Consider the following 27,554-nt stretch of genomic DNA (forward strand, 5'->3'; position numbering starts at 1 on the left):
TCCGGAAGTGCCAGAGAGAAGCGCAGCCTCCGAGCAGTCTAGAGCGCTCCTCCTCTGCGCGCGCCCCCCCCCCCGCCAAACCCTGGGCCGGCTTCTAGAGCACGGGTGTCCGCGACGCGATAGCTGCCCGGCCCTTCCCTCCACCCTGGTGAGTCCCCGGAAGCCGTCCCGAGGTCGCGTTGGGTCGGAGCCTTGTTTAGCCTTCTGGGGCGGAGCAGGAGTCTCCTGGCTCCGGCTGACGGCGGTTCCCGTCTCCAGGAGCGCGCAGGGCCGGGGTGCGACAACCAGTTTCTCTTCAGTCAGGGTTCGCCCCGACGCCCGGCGGACGGAGGGCCCGGCCATCAGGACCCAGTGACCGTGGCCTGCTGTGAGATGGGTTTCCGGGGCCCGCTTCTCTCTTTTGGGACCTTTCCTTGACAGAGCAGAGAAGTGGGAGGACGGTACCGCCGGGCGAGGCCTTCTGAGGGCCCTTTCTGAGGGTGTGGAAGGGGGACGGGGCCCTGCCGCGTCCTTGGGTGTGAAGGACAACGAGTCCGACCTGTTTGAGTCGCAGCCCTTCCCTGTTCCTGTCAGGGTCATGGGAAGAGGCCTGCCCACCTAGTCTGAGTTATCGAAGGGTCTGACCCCCAAAGTGGAATTTAGTCGTCAGTCACGGCTTCCCTTGTGGCTCAGCTGGTAAAGAATCCGCCTGCAATGCGGGAGACCTGGGTTCAATCCCTGGGTTGGGAAGATCCCCTGGAGAAGGGAAAGGCTACCCACTCCAGTATTCTGGAGTGGAGAATCCCATGGACTGTAGTTCATGGGGTCAGAAAAAGTCGGACTCGACTGAGTGACTTTCACTCACTCATTCACTCAGGGTTACTCAGTAATTCAGAATGGGCTGACAGTGTTTACCAAATAATTCCTCAGGGTCTTGCTTTAAAAAATAACGAGTAATAATGTATTTCTCAAGAATTAATGTATTTCTCTCGGTACACACTTGATCCTTGAAAGAAGTTTGTAAATTTCAGGTATTTTGAATTTCAACAGATATCTCTGTACTATTAAATTGTCTTGTCTTTATTTTAAAAAATTTCACAAGTTCAGAATTAGTGGAGTTCAAATAAACCTGCAAACTTGGACCATATGACATGGTTCTTAACTGTCTGAAAGTGAATGATGTCCATTTTTCTTTCTGCTCTATATTTAGGTGGTTAATTGTTATTAAGTATTTTCACTGTGTCTGCAGTGTGTAAGATACTTGGTTAAGTCATGAGGGTGTCAAATAATGGGCTATTTTAACTTGTTACAATAATTTCTCATCTCACTCCGCAGTGATGGTCATTGTCCTCCAGAACAGGGATGGAGGAGGTATCAGCCCAGGAAGCAGCAGAATCTCCAGTGGTCCAGTTTCAGTCCTTGGAGACCCACTCTGAGGGTCTGTCCCCAGAGCCTCAGTTCGTGCAGGACACCGACATGGAACAGGGACTCACTGGGGGTAAGGCAGAGAGAACACTTCCATCCAGGAGAATGGGAATGTAGAGGGGCTCCTGGGCCTGGGATGAGAGAGACCAGGGGCTTCAATGAGAGGATGGCCCCTAGAGGGAGGTCTGGAAGGGAGGGACAGATGTGGCTCAATTCAGTCCTGATCGGGGCCCCTCTGTGGAGGTCAGCCTGTCCTTTAATAGGCAGAGTGGTCTTCACTCACTCTATTCAGGCTTTTTTCTTTCATGTAATTTTCACTTCATGCCAGTTACCACATAAGTTAGAAGAAATGCTGCTTTTGCCACCCCTCACAGTCCTTGCCTCGCTTTCACTTCCTCTTAGATTTAGGACCTGTCCCTACCCTCTGTTTCTTTAACTTAGTTTCTTCCCTCCTTGACCTTTTGGGCTTTACCAGCTGCCATTATGTTGCAACTGCAGTGTTTTTGACTGCTCTAATTTTGATCAAGAAAGCAACCATTTAATTCCTTGGTTGAGCCCAGGGCTTGGAGCAATGTATACATATCACATACAGACTGTAAAATAACATTTTTATGTGTTATAGAGATAGGTTGATCTGTCTTGTACTCCCTTTGTTTTGTATGAAGTTTGTCTGAGATTTACTTGTGGCCAACTGCAGTGCCTGAAATAACCTGTGTGTCATGAACACCGACCGAATGCCTTTTAAGTGCTGTGGGGCATTGTGCTAGTGTAGAAAGGATTATGAGGAAACATGACCATTCCTTATTCTTGGGGGCTTTACACACTGGTTGCAGAGACAGTGCTCATTCTCAAAAGTTTACAGAGCAGTGTCTGAGAGAGGGTCAGAAGTCTACTAAATAACCATGGCCTTGGATGAGTCACTGCGAACCTTTATGCTTGGCTTTGCCATCTGCAAAACAGGTAATGGTGCTCACTTTTTTGACATGACATTCATGTCATGACATGGGGGTATAGTGCAATATGAGATTTCATAATAAAATCCTGAATCATGGGTCTAAACACGTGGAAGGAGGGCATGCAGGTGTTGAGATGGTGCAGGACAAACTCAGTATCTGATAAACATTCATTGGTTTTGCTGTAATGTCGATGTGAAGAAGGGTCCCACTGACTCTCTTTTGTGAGGGCACCCTGGGAAGGGCTGCTCTCACTCTTGGCTCCTTTCTCCTCCCTCAGCTCCACCTGTTCCCCAGGTGTCTTCTCTTCCCCACGAGGGAAGCCCAGGAGACCAGGCAGCTGCGCTCCTGACAGCCAGGTACCAGGTGAGCTGAGGAACCCTCTGCTTTTCCTCAGGGACTATTGCTGCTGATTGAGCGTGGCCCTTTTCCTCATCCCATCCATGAGCCTTGCCTGGAGATCTTTTTTTAATAGCAGATCCCGGCTTGGGTGCCTGTCTTCCTCAGAGACCCGGACTTCACAGAAACACCTTTCCATCTCCCCAATACCACCAGTAAACACTGTTCCTTTATCCTTGGTGCTATCATGGGTGCTTATTAGATGTTAAAAGGTTGTGGAACCTATTCCCAAGATGCTCCTCTGTTCTCCCTCCTTTCCAACGTAAATGCACACTGCAGACCCTCTGTGTCATCTTTGTCCTCTGGCCGTGATGCTGTGGTGGCCGCCTTCACCAGAGCAGCCAGGCTGTGTTATTTCAGGAATTTGTGACATTCGAGGATGTGGCTGTGCACCTTACTCGAGAGGAATGGGGATGCCTGGACCCTGTTCAGAGGGCTCTCTACAGAGAAGTGATGTTAGAGAATTATGGGAACCTGGTCTCACTGGGTAAGGATTGCCTTTCCTATTATTCAGTTTACCTATTAGGGTTTCTTTACTTCCTTGTTTTTGAGTAGGTATGAGGTCTCTGAGTGGGGCTCAAATTCCAGGTCTTAGAACCTCTTGAGACCTCAGTCTTTAAGGTCATCTCCTCTGGGAGTGGGTTTCCTTTGGGGATGTCAAGAGGAGACATTCTACTCCTTATCCTCAGTTAACGTTTACTGCTTTTGTGGGACATCTGTTCCCTGTTACTAAAGGGAAACTTGCTGGTGCTTTGCGAGTTCTCAATTTCCGTATCTTTCCCTTTTTTATGAGAGGGACTCTAGGGCCTCCCAACCCACAACCAGACACTTTTCTTCCTGGTAATTCAGTGCCCCTGTATCTGAGAGTTTCCCATTTTTCTTGGAAGAAGAAATGCCTTTTTTTTTTTTTCAAGATAGGCTAAAATCTTCATTGAGTAATCCCTCACCTCTTAAGACCCCTTAATTCATCTGCAAGCAGGCAGAATTTCAGAGGCTTGATCTCAAGGCATGACTTACTGCCAGTACATTTCAGTGAGTCATCCAGACAGTAATCCCTGCTTCACCCGAGCAGTAGTGTCTCACACTTAGACCAAGTCTCTCCTTTGTCATTTGGATGGTGCAGTTGGCAGCTGAGATGAGGCAACTTGTAGTGCTCTAGAGAAGCATCAGGGGGAGCTGCCAGCACCCGCCTTGGTGTGAACATTGCTCCTTTTCCTCTTTCTTTTTTGGCCTGTCTCTGCTACTCTTTTCTTTGTTATGTAAGTACTTAATCACACTCTTTCTTTTCTTTCTCTTTTTTTTTCTTTTTTGCTTTGCCTGTGCTGGTGGCATCCAGGGTGGTGTTTTGTCTCCTTGATTAATTCTTGTCTGTGGGGAGGCAGCCTGCCCGCTGGGAAGGTTTGTAGTGTGTTTTCCATTCCTGGCTCTTTGATCTTTGTAGGCATACTTCTCCGCCTTCCCACCACCCGGATTCATAGTGTGAATTCCTGCCCGGCCCTGAGTCATACCCAGGCAAGTGCTTTCTCTGGAGAAACACTTGCCATCCTTTCAGCAGGAATCTCCAGGAGATGGCCCAGGTGTCGGCTTCCCATCGATAGTGCTCGTCCCCGCTCGGAAGCTCCTTTTCCACGATTGTGAGATCTTACACTTGATTGATGGAGTAGATGTTTCCCAGGAGGCTACCACTGTGTAAAATTGCAGCTCCTCAAATCACCTTTGATAAATTTCCAAGGGCCAAGGATGCCCTCCGTTGCAACCAGAATTTTGAACCTTGAATTTTGAGTTCATTCAGAAGCCATGGTTGGTGGTCATCGACTTGTGTTCTCAGAAACCACAGAGTTCGACTCCAGCTCTTCAGTTATGACCTTTCCATGTTATTCTAGACTGTGGAACACATGCTATGTGCCCCTCCTTTTCCATAGTGAACACAAACTGCCCCATCTGTTGCGTGAATCTCCTGAGACCCCTGGGCCTTCCTCATGTTTAACATTCTAGTCTTTTCCTTCCTTTAAATCCCTGTGACCCCCTCCAGGGTCCTGTCTTTGTCTCCTTTATTCTTTACAGTATTGTATAGATTGATGCATTTATATAATCCTCCTGGATCAAGTGTTCCTTAAAGGCTCTTTGATGGAGGGCAAATGGGAGGGCAAAAGAATTCAGGTTATTTCAGGCTATTAAATCCAATGTATATTTAACAACTTGTAAATTACAAAGTGATATGTAATTGTAAATTACTGTTAATTTTACCTAATAATTACATAATTTCCAACAGTTTACCTGTCTACTTTTTGAAGTAAAGCATCTTCTAAGTACTTCATTCAGCCTAATAACACAGCTTACTATTAGGCTGAATTTGATCCCATTTCCTCTGTCATCTCTGCACATGCACAGGACACGTTTGTACACTCGCACATGCTGGGCACAATTACATTCAAGAAACCCTACTACTCAACTTGCTCTTTGACCAAGTGCTCAGCCTCTCCTTGAGGCTGTCTTTTTTTTGACTGTCTATTTTTGACAGTCTTTGGGAAGTCATTTTCATATTTGGGGATTCAGCAAACTCCACCTGTAGTTAGCTTAATGTTTGGCATTGTAAAATAAGCACTTTATAACTCAGCCTCTGACTTAGCAGCTGTGGGTTCCAATTCATATCTTTTTCCCATGACAGTACCTCTGAGCTGTATTTGTCACGGATATCAGAGCCTTGGTCTTTTGGTTAAGTGCTTCCACTACATAGTGTAAATATACAGAGTAGGAACAGAGTAATAAAATACTAGGCAAAAATTTTCGTTACTTAATCTTAAAAAGAAGCATATACTATTGACAGTGAGTGAAATACTGGCTTGGGGGTCATGCCCAAAGGGAAATTATCTGTGACTTAGTGCTGGAGATTAAGATCAGGAAAAAGACATGGATTGTATTTCACATGGGGCAGTGTGGCAGATGCCCTCTTAGACGACAGCATTAGAAACCTGCTTAACAGAACTGCTGGGTGATGAGGGAGTTGGTAAATCAGGAATGTTTGGCACATAGCCCTTCCTTTTTGAAGTCAATGTCATGAGGAGAGAAATGATTTTGTGTAGAATGTTTCTCACTGCCACAGCTATTCACTGATACTAGGTACTTTATGTATCTCTCACTTAATCCTTACTGTAACTCTTTCAGCAGATGTTATTCTGTTTTTTACCTGAGGTGGTTGAGGCTAAGAGAAGTTAAGTGATCCACTCAGGGTGAAAGCTAGGTTAGGGGCTCAGATCTGACTCTGAAGCCCATGCTTTTTCACTGTTTTATACTTTAGGACAGTCAGTTCAACCACATGTGGTGTTTTGTATATTTTTATGGCTCAGTATTCTGATGATAATTTAAAATAGGCACAATAAATTGGACAGACAAGCGTGAGTTTATACAGTTTGGGAGCAGAAAGGGCATGGATTCAAGAAAAAGTAAAATTGTTAAAGGATACATTCCATCGTAAATAGATATCTATACAAGAATGTATTCCTAAGGAGAGATTTTGTGTGTTAACCATCAGGAAGAGAAGCATGAAGCTTTCAGATGGCTAAAATCTTAGCACAACACTGGTACAGGCAACAAACAATGAGGTGAATTTTAAATGTTGTTTTTAAAGATCAGGTGAAGTTAAAAATTAGAACACTATCAAGGTTGCAGTTTAAAAAATCAAAATGTTTTAATTAATTTTAGATAGGAAAAACTTAAAGCAAATGCATATTTTGAAAGCATAGATTTTTGACTTAAATCTAGGAAAAAAGCATTCAGGCCAGTAGTAAGAAAACCTGCTTTAGTGCTCTCTGTGACTCTTATAGATTGGAAAGAATATTAACTGTGAGATCCATTTGCCTGTGATTGAGGAGATTATTTATAAATGGATTATAATGGTTTTTTTCATCTATAAAACATGAAAAATAATGTCTGCTTTCTGAGTTATGCCAAGGATTAAATTAGTTTATATATGTAAGTACGGGGCTAGTGGTAGTTACTTAAATTTTTTTTTTTTTTGGAAAGGACAGTAAGAGAGAATGAGCTATGGATCAGATTTCTTAATACAAACAAATTTCAGGAGAGTGTTCAATTATTTCTTTATAATGCTATTTTCTCAAATTGAATATTGCTCAGACTGTGCCCAGTGGTTTGGGTTTTTATTATAAAGAGATTTTCATTTCTTTGACACTAAATGTTCTCTTACATCCCTTTTAATTAAGAGTCATGATTCTCAATCTGTTGGATCCTGACTCTCTATGTATTGTTCTAATTACAGGTTCTCTGTTCTTTTTACTGTTTTCACCTTTTGCTTCATTGTCACTATGTTGGTCTTCTGTTCTCTTTCTGTACATATTTAGAGGAAGGGATAGATATCATTCACAATCATTATTTATTTTACTAGCAGATTATTTAAAGGCCAGTTTCTGAAATAAAAGTGTCTGAGCCCTAGCTTCACTGGTTATCATGACCTTGGGTGAGTTACTTAACCTCTCTGAATCTTAGTTTTCCAAATCTTTGTTTGTAAAATTGGCACAGTAATAATTCCTATCTCATGAAGGTGTGGTGAGTATTGAGTAAGTGAAAGTTTATAAGATTCTTGGAATGACACTTTGCACCTACCAAAGCTTAGTGAATCTTAGCTTAATATTTTGATAATACAAGTGACTTTTAAATTTAAGCCTGTATATTGGATCCTGTTTTCTTTTCTAAATTGCAGTCTTGTATCTCTCACTGCTAGGCATTCTCTTTTATACCTTCCTGCATATTACCTTAAACACATGTCTAAAATCAAACTCCTAATCCCACACGAAGATGATCTTTTTTATTCTGTGTATGTGATTTAAGTGTACATATAGAGTAAAGAGGGGCTACCCTGGTGGTTCTAATGGTAAAGAATCTGCCTGCAATGCAGGAGACCTGGATTTGATCCCTGGGTCAGGAAGATCCTATGGAGAAGGAAATGGCAACCCACTCCAGTATTCTTGCCTGTAGAATTCCATGGACAGAGGAGCCCTGGTGGGCTACAGTCCATGGGGTCGCAAAGAGTCAAACACAACTAAGCGACTAAAGCTTTCACTTTTCACTTCAAAGAGTAACGAAAATTAATTTTGATTATCAAATACTTAGAAATATCTTTTTTTTTTTTAGAAATATCTTAATAAATATCTATTAAAAATTGCAAATTGTGTTACCAGAATTTTGAGTAGGGTAGTTGCTGCTTCATGCCCTTTTTTTTTCCTTAAACTTGAAAAAACTATTTGATTTGACATAGATGATCTTAACTAAATTAATAAATGTCCAGAAAGAGAATTGACTCTATTTATGCCCAAGAGAATTCAGAAACACAGTAAATGCCTTTCTTACATCTATTCTGGTCTCCCTGCTCATAGACTCTCACGTGGAATCTCATAGGACAGCTATTGGTTTATCATAGTTTTCTTGATTACCTGTTGACACTTAGGCACAAAATTAGCAGTCAATGAGTAGCTCTTAAGTAAATGAGTCGAAAGAAGTGCACGATACAATGTATATAGTCTCTGTCATCAAAGTTTATAAATCAAATAGGAATGATAATACCAAGAAACAGTTTTTAAACGTCTATAAAACTCCATTATGTAGAGATATGTCAGGATAGAAGGGGGCTTCCCAGGTAGCTCAGCTGGTAAAGAATCTGCCTGTAATGCAGGAGACCCCGGCTCGATTCCTGGGTTGGGAAGTTCCCTGGAGAAGGGATAGGCTACCCACTCCAGTGTTCTTGCCTGGAGAATCCCCATGGACAGAGGAGCCTGGTGGGCTATAGCACGTGGAGTCTCAAAGGGTCGGACACAACTGAACAACTAAGCACAGCACAGGATAGGAACAAATAATACGCTCTGTAGACATTCAGTACGTGAAGAGAAAGGCTTTTGGAGATGAGGGGCTTGAGTGAGACCTTGCATGTGTGCTACTAGAAGCTTTGTGGGCTGAGGACATGTAAAAACTGCCCCTTTGATACTGTAATAGTTCTCCCCTCAGAAGCAGACTGCCTCTTGCTTTTGCTTTAAAAGAGATTAGATCTTAGCAGTCCATTAGGCAAGCCAGAGAGACCATTTTATATGAAAATGAACTTTTATTGCACTTTCCTCACTACATAATATTACAGTAAGTTGTTTCTGTCTCTGCAATTAGAGTGTAAGGTCCTTGAGGGGATGGACTGTATCTGCCTGGGCTCTTATTTCCTACATACTTTGCATATAGTGGGCACCCCATAAACATTTGTTCAACAAGAGTATAGCTCCTAAGGGGTAAGGATGTGTCATATTATTACTTGTTTCCTCATATGCCCTAAAATGAATTATTTCCTGAAATTGGTCCTTGCAGTATTTATTCAGTCTTCACTGATTTTATTGCTACAGTTTAGCTCACCATACAACAGGTGCCTGAGAATTGACCTTCCTGTAGTCCAGCAGAGTCATATTTTGACACCCTCCATTTTGACCAGGTCTAATACTTATAGATTGGGTCTGATACAAAGATTGATCTATAAGCAATAGGTAAAGAGTAAGAGTGATAATTTCTGTGAAGATAGGTACACACTTACTTATGCACAAATTCCCTGGTCTGAGTATGTTTAAATGAATATTTTTAACTGAGTATGTTTAAATGCTCCTTAGCTTGCCCCTTAGCATACCTCTTTCTAGAGCACAAACATGAATTCTGTGTTGAAGGTCTTTGGCTTTCTCACTCTCCAGGCCTTCCTAATGTCTTCTAAGAATTTACTTTCTCTCTCCATTAACCACTAATTAAGAGAAAAATGTAGTATCTGGGGGTAAAATGCCACATCCCATTTCCTTCTCTGTGAGCAGGATTTCCAATTTTCAAGCCTGATGGGATCTCCCAGCTGGAACAAGATCTACAAGTCTTTGATCTGGAAACTAAGAATAGAGAAGTCTTAAGAGATGACTGCTCAGGTAAGTAAGGCAGAATCAATCAGATGAACTAGTTGGGAAGTAGAGTCTAGTTGTTAAGCCAAGCTGTAGCTGCTTTGGAAGTCAGTGAAGAGCTCTGTCTGTATCCCTGAATAAAGAGCTCTTTCCTCCCCCCCCCCCCCCCTTTTTTTTGATGAACTCTTTCCAGTTATTTTGTCCCTTATCCATAAGATGTAGTAGGTCCCTATTCAAGTTACTTATCTATAATTCTGTTGAACTAGTTCCCTGTTATCTCTGTTGAAACACCTTAATTGGTTATCTCCTTACTCTGCTGAACCTGCCCTCTGTTTCTGTCACACCCTGAACCACTTGGATCCTGCCTCACTGCTCCTATTCATGCCCGTACATCTGCTGTTGAGATTTTGTGCCTGTGTTTCAAAGTAAATAAACTTCTCTTACCCTGGTAGACTGTAGATTATTTAGTTTTCTCCTCTAAGTTTTCTTTTTCTAAGCACAGGGTACAGATTATATTTGCATTTTCTATTTATATATTGAATCAGATGGAGATACCAGAGACGAGAACAAGCTGTTGATTCCTAAGCAGAAAATTCCAGAAGAAGTACATTCATACAAAGTGAGAGTAGGAAGATTCAAAAAGGATATTGCCCAAGTTCCTGAGACTAGAGAAGTGTATAAGCCTGAGGACAGATTAGAAAGGCTTCAGGAAATCCTAAGAAAATTTCTCTTCCTGGAGAGAGAGTTTAGGCAAATAACAATCAGTAAGAAAACCTTCACCAGTGAGAAGAACAATGAATGTAACGAACTTGAAAAAAGCTTCAGTCTGGACTCTACTCTTGATACAGATCAGAGAGTTCTTAGAATACAGAATGTTGATGACATTGATAAGTACGATGTGAGCCTCAACCAGAATTCAGTGGGTAAACAGGAACAAATAAATCTAACGCAGGATTTTCACAGTAATGATTATAAGGACAGTTTAATGGAACTCTCCCACCTTAGTAACTGTGAGAGCATTCCTACCACTGAGAAATCTTATAAATGTGATGCATGTGAGAAAATCTTCCATCAGAGCTCAGCCCTTTCTAGACATCAGAGAATTCATACTAGAGAGAAACCCTACAAATGTAAAGAATGTGAAAAATCTTTCAGTCAGAGTTCAAGTCTTAGTCGACATAAAAGAATACACACTAGAGAAAAACCCTATAAATGTGAAGCATCTGATAAATCCTGTGAGGCGTCTGACAAATCTTGTAATCAGAGCTCAGACATACTTCAGCATAAGAGGGTTCACACTAGAGCAAAATCTTATAAATGTAGCAGTTGTGAAAGGGTCTTCAGTCGTAGTGTACACCTCACTCAACATCAGAGAGTTCATAGAGAGATGCCTTGTAAGTGTACTGTGTGTGGCAGTGATTTCTGTCACACCTCACATCAAGCTGAACATCAGAAGGTCCATGATGAAGAGAAGTCCTATGAATACAATAACTGCGGGTTGACCTTTATTAAACATCAAGGAATTCGTCCCAGAGAAAAGCCCTATACGTGTAATGAATGTGGAAAAGACTTCAGGTTGAATTCTCATCTTATTCAGCATCAAAGAATTCACACAGAGAAACCGCATGAATCTAGTGAAAGTGGAAAAGCTTTTAGTCAAACCGCATGCCTTATTCAGCATCACAAAGTTCATAGGAAAGAGAAATCCTATGAGTGTAATGATTATGAGGATAATTTCAGCCATAGCTCAGATCTTGTCCTGCAACAGGAAGTCCTCACCAGAGAAAAAGCCTTTGATTGTGATGCGTGGGAAAAGAGCCTCAGTCAGAGAGCCCACCTTGTCCACCATCAAGGAATTCATACCAAAGAGAAACCTTATGAATGTAATGAACATGGGGAGACATTTAATCAAGTTCAGGCCTCATTCAACATATGATATGTCACACCAGGGAGCCATCACGTGTGTCCTGACTGTGGTAAAGCCTTCAGTCCCAGCTCAACCTTCATTCAGCATCGAGGAATTCATACCAGAGGGAAACCTGAATGTGACAAACATTGGAAAGTTGTCAGTGTTGCACTCTTGACACCTGCAAACCCATACCAATGAGAAAACCTACAAATACATTGAATGTGATAGATGCTTCACACTATTTTCCTACCTTAGTATCATTGGAGAATTGATACTGGAATAAAATTCCATTGCTGTAATGAATGTGAAAAAGCCTTCAGTCAAAGAAACTACCTTGTTGAGCATCAAATTCATTTCATGCCGAATACCTATGAATGTAATGTGTATGTGTGGGAGGATTCAGCCATATTTCCAGCCCTCATTCAGCAGTAAAGAATCCATACCCAAGGGAAGTCCTTTGGGTATAGGAAATGTGACAAGTCTTTCAGTAGGAGTTCAAGTCTTTTTTCATCATCAGAATGTCCACACCAGACTGGAGTCTGATACAATGCAAGTGGAAAAATTTAGCACCATATTTCAGGCTTCAGTTAATATCAAAATATTGAAGGGAAAATTATTATTTGTGTATAAAATAGTTAATGCATAGTCCCAGTCTTTTTCACTGCGGAAGAGTCTAGTCAGAGGAGTGACTTGGTGAATGCAGTGCTGTTTTCTCATGGCATTCTTTTATTTAATAGGTGTTATAAGTAGGTATGTATACTTTATTTATGGAACTCCAGCTTTTTTATTTTAATGTGGCCTATAAACATTTTTATTTTTCCTGAAATTGGTTTTTATTGTCCAATAAATGCTTCCCTGATACATTAATACACCAACGTTAAAACAATAACTTCTGGAAAGTTTCTCTCATTTAGCTTTTTCTACTGTTCTCAGCCAGAGTTCTCTCCAAAACAGACTCTTGGGCCTGCTCTTTGCTGAGGATCCTATTCCTTTCCAGCCACAGCATTTGGGTTCATGTTGGTTTCTCCATTCTCTTAAGCACCTTCAATGATGGTTTCCTAGTTTTAAGCTTTAAGCCAGTGGTATGCCATCCCTACTTACTTTTTGGGTGTCTTCTTTCCTAACCAAAATATCTTTAGAAGAAATGGATTTTCACACTCTTGTCTGTTCATGAGTATGAAGGATTCTGTTTCCCCTGAGTCTGGCAAGAAGCTAAACGTTTTCAAGTGACGCCCAAGTTCTTAGCTGTGTTAGCATTCACAGCCTTCTAAGAGAGATGAGAAAGACATTAGAAGCTGACAATACTGGTGGTAGCCTAGCTATATTTGGTGTCTATTCTGCATGTCTAAGTTCAGGATGATTTATGTCCATTAAAGGCCAGCAGAACACTCAAGTCTGCCTTTGATAGGGCAAAACATAAAGAACGTACGTTAAGAGATCAGAGATCTTCATAAAGGAATACTGCCTTCCATCTGATATTGCGGGTTTTGTGTAGTATCTCAAGATAGTATTTCAAGAATGGCAGAAAAGTCTGTAAACATTTAACTGTTACAGTTGCTTCATTGTTTGGAATTGTTTACATATCATATATATATATATATATTTTTTTGTGTGTGTGTATTTTACAAGCGTCTACAGGCCATATAAAAACTTTTTTTTTTTGATTGATGAAACTGATCACAGACGTTGGCTCCACAGATCAGGGTCACTGTCATAACACCTAGCAAGAGTTCATGATTCTGCAGATGATGTCAAAATATTTGATTGTATTTTCCCATCTTAAGCATCATAACATTTTGTGAATAAAGCAAGTGTTATTTAAAACTCTAGTAGTTGTCCCAGCGATTGAGTTCACCTGTTAAAATACTAGGGATCCTTACCAACTAATACAAAAATGCATTGCTTACTTTGTAAGCCTCTTCTGCCTAATAAGCTTTAGGGTAGTTCTACTGCCGTATTTTACCTTTTAGCCATCAGCAAGCATAGGATCTCATCTGGACAAGGTAGGGACCTAAATGAATTGATCTAAATGTAAAAGCATATGAAAAAAAATGCATGTTTTTTTTTTCTTTCCTATCTATGAACATGTATATCCTACTAATAGAGACCACCAGTAGTTACCTCTGGTGATTATGAAACAGCAGGTTGAGTAATCTCTAAATATCAGGAAATGTAAAAATCACATGTTATGCGTTTGGCTTAGGAATGTGCTTTTTGTACTTCCACTTGAATAAAGGTGTGTTTGATACTTTGAGAATCTGTTTCAAATAAAATCTGAAGTCCTCAGCCCAAAGTACTTGGGGATCTTAGAATCACCTTCCTGTCTGCAACTCAATTCTTTCCAGAAAGCTGACTCACAGCAGGAGTAGGTCACTCCTTCCTGCAGGTATAGTGCTTGGTCCTCCACAGAACTCTGGAATAAAGCCTAAATGTTTACAACTTTAAAGGGTTACTTGACTGGGATGCTGTTGGCATATGAAGTAAATGGGTTGAGTAGAGCTAGGTAGAATGTGTTTTTTCAATAAAACATTTCAAAAAATGAGAAACCAGATCAGCATAACATTGTAAATCAACTATACTTCAATCAAAAAATTCTTTTAAAATGAGAAATCAAAATAATCCTTGAGGACAAGTAACTTGTCCATTTAAGCTTGCTGATATTTAATTGATCCAATATAATATGTGTTCTTAGTCTTTTTAGTCTTGAAGACGGGGAAGGAAGAGAAGAAATCTAATAGTTGGGACACCTAAGTTTGTCTCTTCACCTGCTTGTGTACACATCTATGTATATATGCACATATTTGAACAATCCTCATAGCTCTTTAAGGGAACAAACTGTAACAGAGACACTGAGGTGTAGAGAGGTTGAAGAACCTATAGGATCACACAGCAAGTTAATGGCTCAAAGTCAGGGATATTTGACTCTAAAGCTTTCCGTCATCTTGATGTTGGTGTCTAACGTATCTCAGAACTCAGAGAAGAGACATTTTCTTTGATAGCTCTTCATTCCCTATTACATACTTGATTCACCATCAGTTTTCAGCTGATCCTAAATGCTCCCAGAGCTCCAGGAAGCTGGGAGAAAATACCCCAGTATCTTCTGAAAGCTAGGTAGAACCATCCCCCTCCCACAGACGGTTTTGACAATGTTAGGCCACGGGTTAGATCTCCCAAATTCCCATCTCCTGCTAAGAGATCCCCACTGCCATCAGTAGGTTTATATTTACACTTCTTTGTGCCCCAAATGCACTTTTTTCTGCTAACTAGAACTTACTGATGGGTACATATCCTTATCAAAGTTTGTTTACCGCCTCTGGTTATATTCAGCGGTGGAGCAAAGTGGGTGGGCAATGGGAACATCAAGTTTGAGTCCTAGGTTTTCAGCTTGAGCAAGAGTAGATAGAGGGAGACTAGAAAGATGGAGAGCATGGAGTGTTTTAAGGCAAAAGTATGTCAGAAGTCCCGCAGAAGAATGAATGTGGCATTTTCAAGGCAGTAATGAGGTCTTCGGAGAATGCCTCATCCTAGGACATACCACATGGGTAACTGAGAATTTAAGAAGTTCAAAGGAAGCCCCTAGCGGGTTATCTCAGAAACTGGAATTTCTCACATTCAAAAGTTTAACCTGGTATGTCCTTTCATTCATTCAGTCATATAGTTGCCAGACAGTATGTTTAGTGCCAGCCAATGGATACAGTTAACCTAATCAAATGAATTAATCCATTGAGTAAAAAAGACTAGTCAAAGCAATGAGTTTGGAATTAGGCCTACCTATGTTTGAACTTTATTAGCTATGACTTTGGACATTTTCCCTAGCCTTCCTAGTTTTGGCTATACAATGTGGTGAATAATAGCATGAATATTAAATGAGATAATGTAAAAGCTACTGGTCATATAGTAAGTGCCCAAAAGTTATTAGTGTAAATAATAATATCAAAACCACCATATTAGAGTAGAGATACTTAGCATAAAATCTAAAAATGAGGGAATGAATGAGCAAGTATTTACCAGTGCAGGACTAGCATTGTCCAGGGAGGGACACCCTGAGTTTCATTTCAGTTCAGCTCAGTCGCTGAGTCTTGGACTGTAGCACGCCAGGCTTTCCTGTCCATCACCAACTCCTGGAGCTTACTCAAACTCATGTCCGTTCAATCGGTGATGCCATCCAACCATCTCATCCTCTATTGTCCCCTTCTCCCACCTTCAATCTTTTCCAGCATCAGGGTCTTTTCTAGTGTCACTTCTTCTCATCAGGTGGCCAAAGTATTGGAGTTTCAGCTTCAGCATCAGTCCTTCCAATGACTATTCAGGACTGATTTCCTTTAGGATGGACTGTTGGATCTCCTTGCTGTCCAAGGGACTTTCAAGAGTCTTCTCCAACACCACAGTTCAAAAGCATCAATTCTTCGGCGCTCAGCTTCAGAGAACTTAAATATAACTAGAGGAATCATTAGGCACTGTGGGGGGTGTGTGGTAGGACATGCCTTCTAACGGGCAATTCCTGCTGGAGTCTGCAAACTGATGTGTTTAACATCTGTATCATATGGCATTATGTCTTACACTCCTTTCAAGATTTGAGTGCATGAAGGAGCCAGTGTTAAATCTGTCGATTAAAAAGATGTACAACATGAGCATTGCGAGTTAAGTTTTATTTGGGGCAAAATGCTGATTGTAGCCTGGGAGACAGCACCTCAGATAGCTCTGAGAGACTGCTCCAAAGCAGCAGTGGGGGTAAGTCAACATACAAGATTTCAGTGAAGGGTGTATGTGTATGTGTTAGTTGCTCAGTCGTGTCCAACTCTTTGTGACTCCACAGATTGGGGTCCGCCAGGCTCCTCTGTCCATGGCGTTTTCCAGGCAAGAAGACTGGAGTGAGTTGCCATTCCCTTCTCCAGGGGGGTTTCAATGCAATGGTGAAGGGGGAGTTCAATGCAAAGCAGCACTCTTTTTTTTTTTTTTTGGCTTAGATTCTGTGTTGTTTGCTAAGTTGCTTCAGTCGTGTCTGATTCTGTGTGACCCCATGGACTGCAGCCTACCAGGCTTCTCTGTCCATGGGATTCTCCAGGCAAGAACACTGGAGTGGGTTGCCATTTCCTTCTCCAATGCATGCAAGTGAAAAGTGAAAGTGAAGTTGCTCAGTCGTGTCTGACTCTTAGCGACCCCATGGACTGCAGCCTACCAGGCTCCTCTGTCCATGGGATTTTCCAGGCAACAGTACTGGAGGGGGATGCCATTGCCTGTGTTGTTTATTACTGTCCAAATACATGAAGTTCTGATGAAATAAAATCATATGGTACAGATAAAAACAGGCCATGAGAGCCCAGAGTTGTTTTAGGGCCAAATGGCAGACCACTTAACAGTTCACATTTTAGGAATTCAAAATGCTTAGAAATTGATAAGGTGGTTTCTGAAAAAGAAAGGGAAGGAAAAAAAGATGAAAAGGAGGGAGGGAGGGAGGAGACGGAAACCATTGAGGAAATGTTAGCTCTCGAGAAAGCCTGACTTAGAAGTGACAAACGCATAAAAAAAAATGCATAAACTTTGGAAGCACTCATTTTATAAAAGGGTTTCTGCTAGTCACGAGGAGCTGATATTATCATGAAAGGATTTAGTGCTTTTCTAGATATGAGGAGATGCAAGGATTGGGATCATGAAATCAGTTCTAAAAATATGTCTAAAGACCTGTTATACCAGTAGGGTGCCTCACTCTCCACCCTGAATTCCCTTCAGGGAACATCGAAGGTCAGCAACTGCAGCAGCACTGGCAGATGGTGAATGCCCTTGCTGTTCAGTCGCTGGCAAATGCTCTTGACAAGTGCCAATTTGTAGTTGAAAAATCCAAGAATGGTTTCAAATAGATGGTGCTCTGTACAAATCAAAGAGAAAATATTTATTTTAGAATTATTTTGCTGCCTCATCCCATTCACTTCACTTTAAGAAAATGGTTACTCTCTTATGTTTGTATGTCATCCATGCTATAAATTTTACAACTCGGGCATAATTACAAGTTTTTCTTTCTAGCAGTTTCTCATGTTACAATACTCCCCCCAGTCTTCCTTCATTTTTCTTTGCTGATTGTGGTTAGCCTCCAGGCTCTGGTTTGAACAGGCCAGGGTTTGAATCCTGCTTCTAGTTCACTCACTAACTGCCGCTTCTGGCACATGGTAAAAAATACCAACTTACGGGACTGTTGTGAGGGTTAATGGGATGTCAGTTTTCAGTGCTCCACAACTGGTAGCTGTCGTTTTTGACTTTACCAGGAGAATCCTTGATCATGAACAACTCATTGCCTTAACCCTTTTTCCTGCTTCAGCATATGAGATAATGCCTCTGCAAACCAGTACTCCAGGTGCAGTAGGCGTTTGGATCTTGACCCTGTATCTAAGGCTTTTCTTCCTCTTTCACCCGTTTGGTGTGTTCCTCCTCTTCGTGTGCGCCAGGCAAAACAGGGAGGCTGTGTTGAAGCCACAACGGGCTGCACGGAGGGAGTAGATAACCGGTCTAGGCCCGCAGGGTCATCGTGGCCTGTGATCTGAAAGAAACGGGGGTGTAGAGATGGGTGGAGCAGAGCGGAGGAGGGTGCACACCGGAATGATAAAGAAAAAACAACCAATTTAGGTCCTAAGTCCACCTAGGCAATGAGGGTCAAAAAGAGAAATCTCTTCCATCCTCCTTCAATCTCTCCTCGGGAAGGAGGACAAACGCCTAAGGAAGCCCCCACACGACGCCTCTGAGCCCAACCCCGCAGGGGATCCTCAGGGAACTCGCGATCGAGATTAGACCTCCGAGCTGCCTAGATGGCCCCGGAAGTGCGCGCCGAGGAACCCGCGTTTCCGGTCTCCCTGGAGGCCGTGGTGGCGGACGCTGCCGCTATCGGCCAGCGGAGGGCGTGAGTGTCCGGGCCGGGCCGGGCCGGCTGTCCGCGGGGCGGCGAAGAGAGTCGGGCCGGGGGGACCCCAGTGGGACCGGGGTGGGGCGTGCTGCCGGCCGGGCGCTCCCCGCGGCTGGGCCCAGCCTGCCTGCTGGGAGGACAGGGCTCCTCCGTCCGACCCCCGGCAGGGAGCCTTTTGGGAAGCGGCACCTACTGTTTCCCCTACATCTGTCCCCTCTCGCTCTCTGTCCTGAAGTGGCTGCCCCTCCCCTGTGTCGGATTCTGAAGACTTGTAGAGAAGACTTTGGCCTTGGAGCGGCACCGGGGTTTGGACCCAGTCCATGGAGAAACCGCCCGAGCAGATGTCCCTGGATTCCCCGTGTCCATCCCCCGAGCAGGAGCCTCGAAAGACCAAGGGTGAGGAGCTGACCTAGCTGCTTTCTGTTTCTAAAGTTTGTCCTTTCCATTGAGGCCTCAGATCAGATGGACATGCTTAACCGTGCACTTAGAAATACCCTGGTTCGAGACACTTACTTTTTTTTTTTTAACCTAAAGCTCTGTTACATGTAAATGAAGCCTATCACTAATATTTTCTCTCTTACTGTGGAGCAGACCTGCAGCAGCACTGTCCATGTCACTAAGTCTTTCGGATCTGTCATTCCAGCACCTGTTAACTTGCTTGGCCTTTGAGAGGCTAAGTAAACTGAATAAGTGAATGAACCCAGCCAAGTGTGTCCTATATCCCAAGTACCAGGAAAAGACTGGGCTTCTCTTGGCAAGCTGTCTTTCATCATTAGGAAAGATACATTTTCCACCCAGGATATAAACTTCAAGAGAGTGCCCTGCCTGTGGAGTACAGTAGACAGGCCAGCCACCCGCTGATGGAAAATGAGATTGAACTGTAGACATCAGCATTGAAATTTCAGTGTACTATCCCCCCATTATCTGGTGTGTGTGTGTGTGTAGTGCTCGCATGTGCACGCTGTCATGTCTGACTCTTTGTGACCTCATGGACTAGCCTGCCAGGCTCCTGCCCATGGAATTTTCCAGGCAAGAGTACTGGAATGGGTTGCCATTTCCTTCTCCAGGGGATCTTCCTCACCCAGGGATCAAACCCATGTTTCTTGTGTCTCTTGCATTGGCAGGCGGGTTCTTTACCAACTGTGCCACCTGGGAAGCTGTACCTGGGAAGCTGTATCTTGGCCTTTAAAAAAAAGTGGATTGGATTATTTAATTGAGGGACAAGGGCTTAGATAATCCACATCAAGGATTTTGAGAAGGTTTATGTTTGGGAGACTATTTTACATGTTTAGCCTCTAATTCTGTTTTAGGCTAATTTTTAACTCAAGTATTTATTGAATTGTTATTACAAGGTACTGAGACTAAGTTGGAAGAAAATCTAGCCCCTGCCACCAGCTTAGAGTTGAGTTGGAATAGTTATCTATGAGAGATTATGGGATAATAAACAGTGTGAAAGTTCACAAGAGGAGAGCCTTGTCAACTGGATATTGGCCCTGGAGGCCTTAGAAAGTCATATGTTTGGCCTTGAAAGAATTTAGAGTAAGAAAAGAATCAGGTTTTAGGTCAGAAGGGATAGACTCTTACACAGGCTCCTCAGTGGTCATCTTTCTAAGGCCAAGTGTCTTATTTACCTTCCTAAAATACTCATTTATTTATGTTAGTTCACAGTGCCTACTGTATACAGTCTATTCTCTATAACCTGGCATTCGGGTCCCGGCATTCAGGGTCCTCTGCAGCGTGATCTGAACCCAGCTTTAAACGTTGTCTCCATGTTTCCCCATACAGGCTCTGCCAGACTGGTGTGTCTGCACGAGGAGATGCCAAAAACACTCTGCTTTACCTGCTGTTGTGCCTTTGTGTCCTTTTTCTGCGTCACTGTTGCCTACACCCTCTATCTCCCCAAATCACACACATCCCAGTGTCCCATGCATGTCACCTCAGTGCAGGGCAGGCTCCTCCCTCAAGCTCCTGAAATAGACTGGTGGCTGCCCAGAAGGAAATAAATACACACACGCTAGAGACGTTTACATGGAAGCCTGTGGGACTTGGTGGTTGACTCAGCAGTAGAGGTGTAATCACCTTTGTTCCCTTTGCTCTCATACCTCTTAAAAAAAACCTTCACCACTTGCTGTTAGCTTTGTAACTGCCATTCACTTAGCTCAGGGCACCGCTTTTACTCCATCGAAACTGATTATATCCAGGTTGCCAGTAGCTTAACGAATGAATCCATTGGACACTTTTTTTTCCTTCAGCCCTAATTTTTTTTGACCCCTTAGTATTTTTATTGACATGATTGCTCTTCTTTGAAACTCTTGTTCTTTGGTATAGGCAGCACCATTTTCTCCTGATTCTGTCTCTTGCCTTCTCAGGGTCTTTCCCACTCCTGTTTGTCCACCTGTTTCTTTCTTGTTTTGGGTCACACCATGCAGCTTGTGGGATCTTAGTTCCCCGACCAGGGATTGAATCTGGGCCCTTGGCAGTGAAACCACCTGTAGCAGGTGGAGGTAGAAAGTTGAATGGAGAAGGAATTGTGTGGGGAGATAAATGTTCGGGGAACAGTTCAGAGTAATTGGACCACAGAGTAGACTGATAGAGGATGACTGTAAAGGCAGAGTGGTGTAAGATCGTGGAAGATGGACACCGGGCCAGCCAAAGAGTTTAGATTTTGTTTGTTAGAAATTGAAGCACATAAACTTTGCTTCACAGGAGGCTAGCAGATGAGCTTGCAGATCAAGGAAGAGATTCTGGTCTGTTTAGTGTGAGAGGTGATTAGAATCTGACTTGAGCATATTAGCAGTGATAATAGGAAAGCAGGGGCAAAAAATCAAGAAGTACATCATAGGTAGAAGCAACAGTATTTGTTTACTGAGTGAATGTGGAGCAGAGAAGAGAGTCACTGGTCACTGTTGCCTCCTTCCGTGTTTTTTTTTTTTCCGAAAAATGTTAAAGCTGCAGGAGAGTTGAAGAATATACCAAATACTCGCACACTGGAAGTGTATGTGCCAGTTTGGGACAAGTCGATCTCAAGAGACTGGTATGACAGCTGCCACTTGGAAATCTTGTTTTTAATTATTGGAGATGCTGTAGCTGGTTGATGAATACTGCACATCTCACCACCCATCTCAGGAGATGGTAACACCATCCCTCCAGCTACTCAATCTAGAGGGAAACCCCTGTTTCTTTCATATCCGTATCCATCAGTCAGGAATCCCACCCATGTGACTGTCAGCATTTCTCTCCAGAGTCCAATTACTTCTTACCGCCTCCTCTGCCGCCATCTTGGTTCATGTCACCATCGTCTCTCACCTGGATTGTTGCCACAGCCTGGTTGCTTGTCCTGTCTCTGCACTTGCCTCCCCATGGTCTCTCCTCAGCATGGCAGCCAGCATGATCCTGTTGAAGTGTCAGATATTGTCTTCCTCTGGTCAGAACCCTTCAGTGGCTTCCCATCTCGCTCAGTGTAAAACCTCTTTACAAACCTGTGGCCACAGTGGCCTGTGTTCTCTGATCCTCTTTTATGTCTCTGACCTCATTTCTTACTCCTCTCTCTCTTGCTCATTCTGCTCCAGTCACACTTGCCTTCAGGAATACCCAGTGCCTTTGCAGTTGCTGTTTCTTCTATTTGTAATCCTCTTTCTCAGAAATCCTTATCTCCTTCAAGTCTTTGCTTAAATGCCGTTTTCTTAGTCTTCCTTTGATCATGGTATTTAAAACTGCATCTCCTTTGCCCACTCTCCCAGGCACTCTAATCCTTGTTCCTTGCTTTTTTGCTTTTATAGCATCTTTATAATCTTTTAACAGTATGTAATTTACATAGTCTGTTGTCCATCTCCTTTAGTAAAATGGAAGAGGATTTTTTTTGTTTTGCTTATTGACAGATCTCAGAGTCTGGAACTGTACCTGGCATGTTGTTGGTGCTCAATAAAATGTTCTGAGTGACTGTTATGTGACTTGAGGAATATTTCAAGGATCACCTTCAGCTTCATGGAGGAGGTGATGTTGAACAGGGCTTGAGCGCAGTGAGGTTGACAGTCTCAACCATGTTGGGCAGTGGGCCAAGTAAAAGGCACCTTATCTAGAATGTCACAGCCATCACATGTGACGAGAGTGGTTCAACAGGTAGTAAAGAGGCTTCGTGTGGGGAGAAGATCAGAATGAGGCTGGAGAAACAGGCAGAGGCCAGATCAGGAAGATGGAGAAGAAACCTAAGTCTCTCTCTGCTCCCTCAGAGCTTGCAGTCTAACAGGTAAGTAAACACTTGTGCAAGGGGACGTACAAACAGTAAACCAGCAATCCACTCCCACCTGTTAGAATAACTGTTATCAAAAAGACAAGAAATAACAAGTGTTGATGAAGATGTGGTGAAAAAGGAACCCTCCTGTACTGTTGGTGGGAATGTAAATTGGTGTAGCCATTATGGAAAATGGTACAGAGGTTTCTCATAAAGTTAAATATAGAACTACCATATGATCCAGTGATTCTACTTCTGGGTATTTATTCAGAGGAAATGAAATCCAAGTTCATTGCAGCATTATTTACAGTAGCCAAGACATGGAACAACCGAAGTGTCCACCAGCAGACAAATATTATCCAGCCATAAGAAAGATGCAAATAATGCCCTTGTAACAGCATGGATGGACCTGGAGGGCATTATGCTAAGTGAAATAAGTCAGAGAAGGACAAACATTGTATTACCTCACATGTGTGTGGAATCTGAAAAATCCAAGCTCATGCATACAGAGAACACGTTGGTGTTGCCAAAAGTGGGGTGTGGGGAGTGGGAGAACTGGATGAAGGGCGTCAAAAGTATAAACTTACAGCTCTAAGGTAAGTCAGTCCCAGGAAGCTGAGGTATAACATGGTGACTACAGTTAGCAATACCATGTTGTATATTTGAGAGTTGCTTATAGAGTAGATCTTAAAGGTTCCCATCACACGCACAAAAAATTAAAACCAATATCCCAATGGAATGTATAGAAGACATATCTGGAGGTGGAGAACAAATGTAAAATGGTTCTCTGATACCAGATAATTTGTGGAGAACAAATATAAATATGGTTCTCTGATATCAGATAATTACTAAATTCCTTAAAGACAATGACCATTCCCTACTAAAATCTGGGCTGCATGTGTTTTACTTTGATTGCTAATGGAAATGATACTACATTGGATATTCCTCAGCGTCCCCTTCTTCCAGAAATATTACTCTAAGCCGAGGCCTTCTTTCTGTAACATACTGCACTTCAGTAAGTCATATTTAATAAGTAAAACTTAGGAGGAGAAATGTATTAATAGTAAACGGATTTTTTCCATTGTCTCCCTTAGATACAACTAGGGTGCAGAGTTGGTTTTTGTTGGTTCTCTTAGAAATAGACATGAAAGATATGGAATAGAGCTGAAATAGATAACGGAAGTATTTCTTGCTACCCCATGCTTCATACTTTAAGCATTTCCTCCTCTTCTCCCCCTCTCTTTATCAAATCCTCTCAGTTGGCACCATTTCTAAAACGGTTCCTCTAAGGTCTGAGTATGTCATGTGAGTGAGCATGTGAGCGTCTGTCTGTGGAGAGAGACAGCAGGAATGAGGAAGGTGCTGCGTCTGGTTATGGGGAGTATTTCCTGTTACCACAGTGACAACCCATGTGGCCAGGGTACCATGTGGACAGAACCTTTGCGTGAAGTTCTCTTTGGTTTATCTGCTCAGTCCCTGCCTCTCTCCATTCAGAATCCCCAGCATCACCCTTCCTGTGTTCTGAGAAGATCTCACTTTCCTCAAACTCTGTTTTCCTATTCTGCTAATTCCAGTGTACTTGTCTGATTAGGTACTTCATTTATAAATCCTCACTTTAGTTTACTCACTACTTTCTCCAGATCTGCTCAGCTTGTATCCATTTTTTCCCCCTGTACTTCAAGGCCATTTTTCATACTTTTTTGAACCAAATAACCTGGAATACTTTAATCATCCTGTTTCCCACCAGGAGTTTTTACTGTTACATATACCTTTTTTGTATTTTCTGTCAGATGGTGAGACCTGGACTGAGGATCAATTAATTATAAAGCAGAAAACTCTTGAAGTAGGGACACGACCACATGAAGGAGATGAATGTGAACAAAACAAACATGAGGGACCCTATGAATATGGGCGAAACTTCAGTAACATGTCAGACTTCATCCAGCAGTCATATGTTCTTATTGAAGAGAAATCTCAAATGTGCAATGTTTGTGGGAAATTATTCAGGCGGAATGCATACCTTATTCAGCATAAGAAAATCCACACGCAAGAGAAGCCTTACAAGTGTCATGTATGTGGAAAAGCCTTTGGCCATAGTTCAAATCTGTCTCAGCATCAAAGAATTCATACTGAGGAGAAACCCTATGAATGTGATGAGTGTGGGAGGGCCTTCCGGCGCAGCTCACACCTCATCCAGCATCAGGTCACCCACACGGGAGAGATGCCTTACCTGTGTAACGAGTGTGGAAAAGCCTTCGGCCGGAGCTCAAGTCTCCTCCGACATCAGAGAATCCACTCTAGGGAGAAACCCTATGAATGTACCAAATGTGGAAAGGCCTTCAGCCAGAGCTCACATCTAACAGAACATCAGCGAGTTCACACCAAAGAGAGACCCTACGAGTGCAGTGACTGTGGGAAAGCTTACAGTCGGAACTCACACCTTGTTGAACATCAGAGGGTCCATACAGGAGAGACTCCTTATGGCTGTAATGAGTGTGGGAAATCTTTCAGTAGGAGTTCACTCTTTTTCAAACATCACAGAATTCACACTGGAGAAAGACCTTATGAGTGCAGTGAATGTGGGAAGGCATTTAGTTGCAACTCCTACCTCATTCAGCACCAGAAGACTCACAGTGGAGTAAAATCTTCCAAATGTAAAGAATGTGGGAAAACCTTCAAGCACAGTTCATACCTTATTCATCACCTGGGAACCCATACAAGAGAGAAACCATAAATGAAGTGAAGGTGGTAAAGCCTTTGGTCGGAGTTCAGCTCTGACATCAGAGAACTTGCACTGGGGAGAAAACCTTTGCCTGTAGAGAATGTGGACTGTCTTCAGTCATAGTTCACCTCTTACTAAGACCTGAGAATCCACACAGTAGACAAATCTCTTATGCATTCAGTGCATGAGAACCTTTAGATAGAGTTCCTGCCTTACTCAGCATTGGCCAGTTCACGTTGGGGGAATGGTGGGTATGGGGAGAGCCTTGCTGTGTGTCAGAAAGGGGCGCAGAAGGGGTAGAGTGACGCCATGGAGGGGGTGACTGAAATGGAACTTTTAGTTTGCACTACTTTTTATTTGATCTTGAGGATCTACATCAGAGAGAGATTCTATGGTTGGTTTTTCAAATCTCTACAGTCATCTTCTGAAAACAGGATGAGTTAGGTCCATTCCAGGGAAGAACAAATCAGGGGGATTCAGACTCATGGATCAGGAAAGCAGCAGGATGACCCTTGAAACCAATAGTTTCCTTCTATCTCACCTGTCCTGTTGGTTGTCACTGTACATGGAAGTGGCTCTTGGGTTTTCTAGGGCCACCATTTTTGCTCCTCAGTATCCTGCAGACTACTGAATCTCTCTTTGTTTTATATGTTATAGAAGCTTTAAATAAATGGGCCAATTTTCTAAGCCAAATAATTTCTCAGTATCACATCATGGGCTTTGCTATGTGTAGAATCCAGTAGACTGAACTGCATGTGTCAGACTTCTCCTTTCTTCTGTTTTTCAGTCTGTCTGGGCTCTCAGGGAGATTCTTGGGAGAGTTAGAGGGCAGAAGAGAGGCAGCAGTGATTTTGTAGCTCACATGTGGTATTGTTGCTGATCTGTTGACTCCCCTGACTGGGGCTGGGCCTGAAACTAGTCTGCCTTCCCCTGGATTCTTCTTTGCCTTTATCGGGCCAGGTGTGTGTGTGTGTCTGTCTGTCGCATCATGATTTTCCTTCTCTGACTGAATTCTAGTCATACACATGCTTTGCTCTCATATCCTTAAATTTTTTTTTCACCAGTTGCTGTTATCTTTGTAACTGCCATTCACTTAGCACAGGGCACTGCTTCTGCTCCATTGAAACTGATTATATCCAGGTTGCCAGTGGCTTAGCTAATTAATCCACTGGACACTTTTCTTTAGCCCTAAGTTTTTTGACCCAGGCTAGATGGAAGGAGTGGTGGGAGGGACCTTTGCACTGGGAGTGGAACCAGCTATTGGGTGGGGGCCCTACGAGCCTGCTTATTGATAGGTTCTGGTTGTGTTATATGCAGTAAAACTTCAATTTGGGTAACTTGGGTTTTCCCTTTAGAGCATGGGACCAGGAAAGCACAGAACCCAGGGGAATCAGAACTCTAAAGGTTCTAGCTCCAGCTCACAGGCTCTCCACCGACTTTTCGAACAGACAGTTCTCTCCTCCCTTGTCTGTCCCTCTACTCTAGACCTGGGAAAGCACGAAAATGCTTCCTGAGGAGACGATAACTTGAATACACTTTCTAAATTTCTGATACTTACATACACTTTCTCAATTTCTTATCCTGGGAGGGGCTGGCTTGGCAGTTCCTAGCCATACCTTGAATACAGCCTTGGGCCCCCCGAGAGAGAGGCATTTCCTATGCTGTGGTTGAAGAGGTAAGAGTCTTCGGGCAAAGGGAGATAGGAGGAAGAAGAAGACAAATTTCCACAGTGGCATCCAGAAGTGACTGTTTTCATCCCCACAAAAGCCCATCACAGCCCTCATGTTGAAATCAACAAGACCGTTCTCATCCCAGCTCTGCCCACTGACTTCTCCAGCCCTCTGTGGCCACCCCTTCTGCCAGACATTCTGAAATTCATTGCTGCTGCTGCTAAGTCGCTTCAGTCGTGTCCGACTCTGTGTGACCCCATAGATGGCAGCCCACCAGGCCTCCCCGTCCCTGGGATTCTCCTGGCAAGAACACTGGAGTGGGTTGCCATTTCCTTCTCCAATGCATGAAAGTGAAAAGTGAAAGTGAAGTCGCTCAGTCGTGTCCGACTCTTAGCGACCCCATGGACTGCAGCCCATCAGGCTCCTCCGTCCATGGGATTTTCCAGGCAAG

General features: G+C 43.0%; 2 protein-coding genes across 12 annotated transcripts in view; both read left to right on the plus strand.

The window, feature by feature from the left end:
• Nucleotides 1–16,219, plus strand: ZNF655 (zinc finger protein 655). Of its 10 annotated transcripts, none has more exons than XM_027527692.1 (6): nucleotides 14–148; nucleotides 1,315–1,477; nucleotides 2,638–2,723; nucleotides 3,093–3,243; nucleotides 9,602–9,706; nucleotides 10,225–13,884. In XM_027527692.1, exons 2-6 carry the CDS (start codon nucleotides 1,342–1,344, stop codon nucleotides 11,613–11,615), a joined length of 1,869 nt encoding a protein of 622 aa, XP_027383493.1. In that variant the 5' UTR covers nucleotides 14–148; nucleotides 1,315–1,341; the 3' UTR covers nucleotides 11,616–13,884. The 10 variants fall into 10 exon arrangements, with proteins under 10 accessions (XP_027383502.1, XP_027383500.1, XP_027383493.1 ...); XM_027527695.1 differs by having other exon boundaries at nucleotides 3,117–3,243; XM_027527693.1 differs by lacking the exon at nucleotides 14–148 and adding an exon at nucleotides 161–367.
• Nucleotides 9,680–27,554, plus strand: part of LOC113883755 (zinc finger protein 239-like) — a 21,672-nt gene continuing 3,797 nt past the window's right edge. Inside the window, exons 1-3 of one of the 2 annotated variants that reach the window (XR_003508732.1) lie at nucleotides 9,680–9,706; nucleotides 18,716–18,876; nucleotides 24,502–25,680. Coding sequence is in view for 1 of the 2 variants with exons in the window: in XM_027527726.1 (XP_027383527.1) it covers nucleotides 18,801–18,876; nucleotides 24,502–25,445 (1,020 nt within the window). In the remaining variant the exon portion in view is untranslated. Of the gene's footprint in view, nucleotides 9,707–18,492; nucleotides 18,877–24,501; nucleotides 26,991–27,554 lie in introns of those variants that run through there. The other variant, XM_027527726.1, reaches the window with a different exon arrangement.

Source organism: Bos indicus x Bos taurus, chromosome 25 (genome assembly GCF_003369695.1).
Source record: "Bos indicus x Bos taurus breed Angus x Brahman F1 hybrid chromosome 25, Bos_hybrid_MaternalHap_v2.0, whole genome shotgun sequence".
NCBI lineage: Eukaryota > Metazoa > Chordata > Mammalia > Artiodactyla > Bovidae > Bos > Bos indicus x Bos taurus.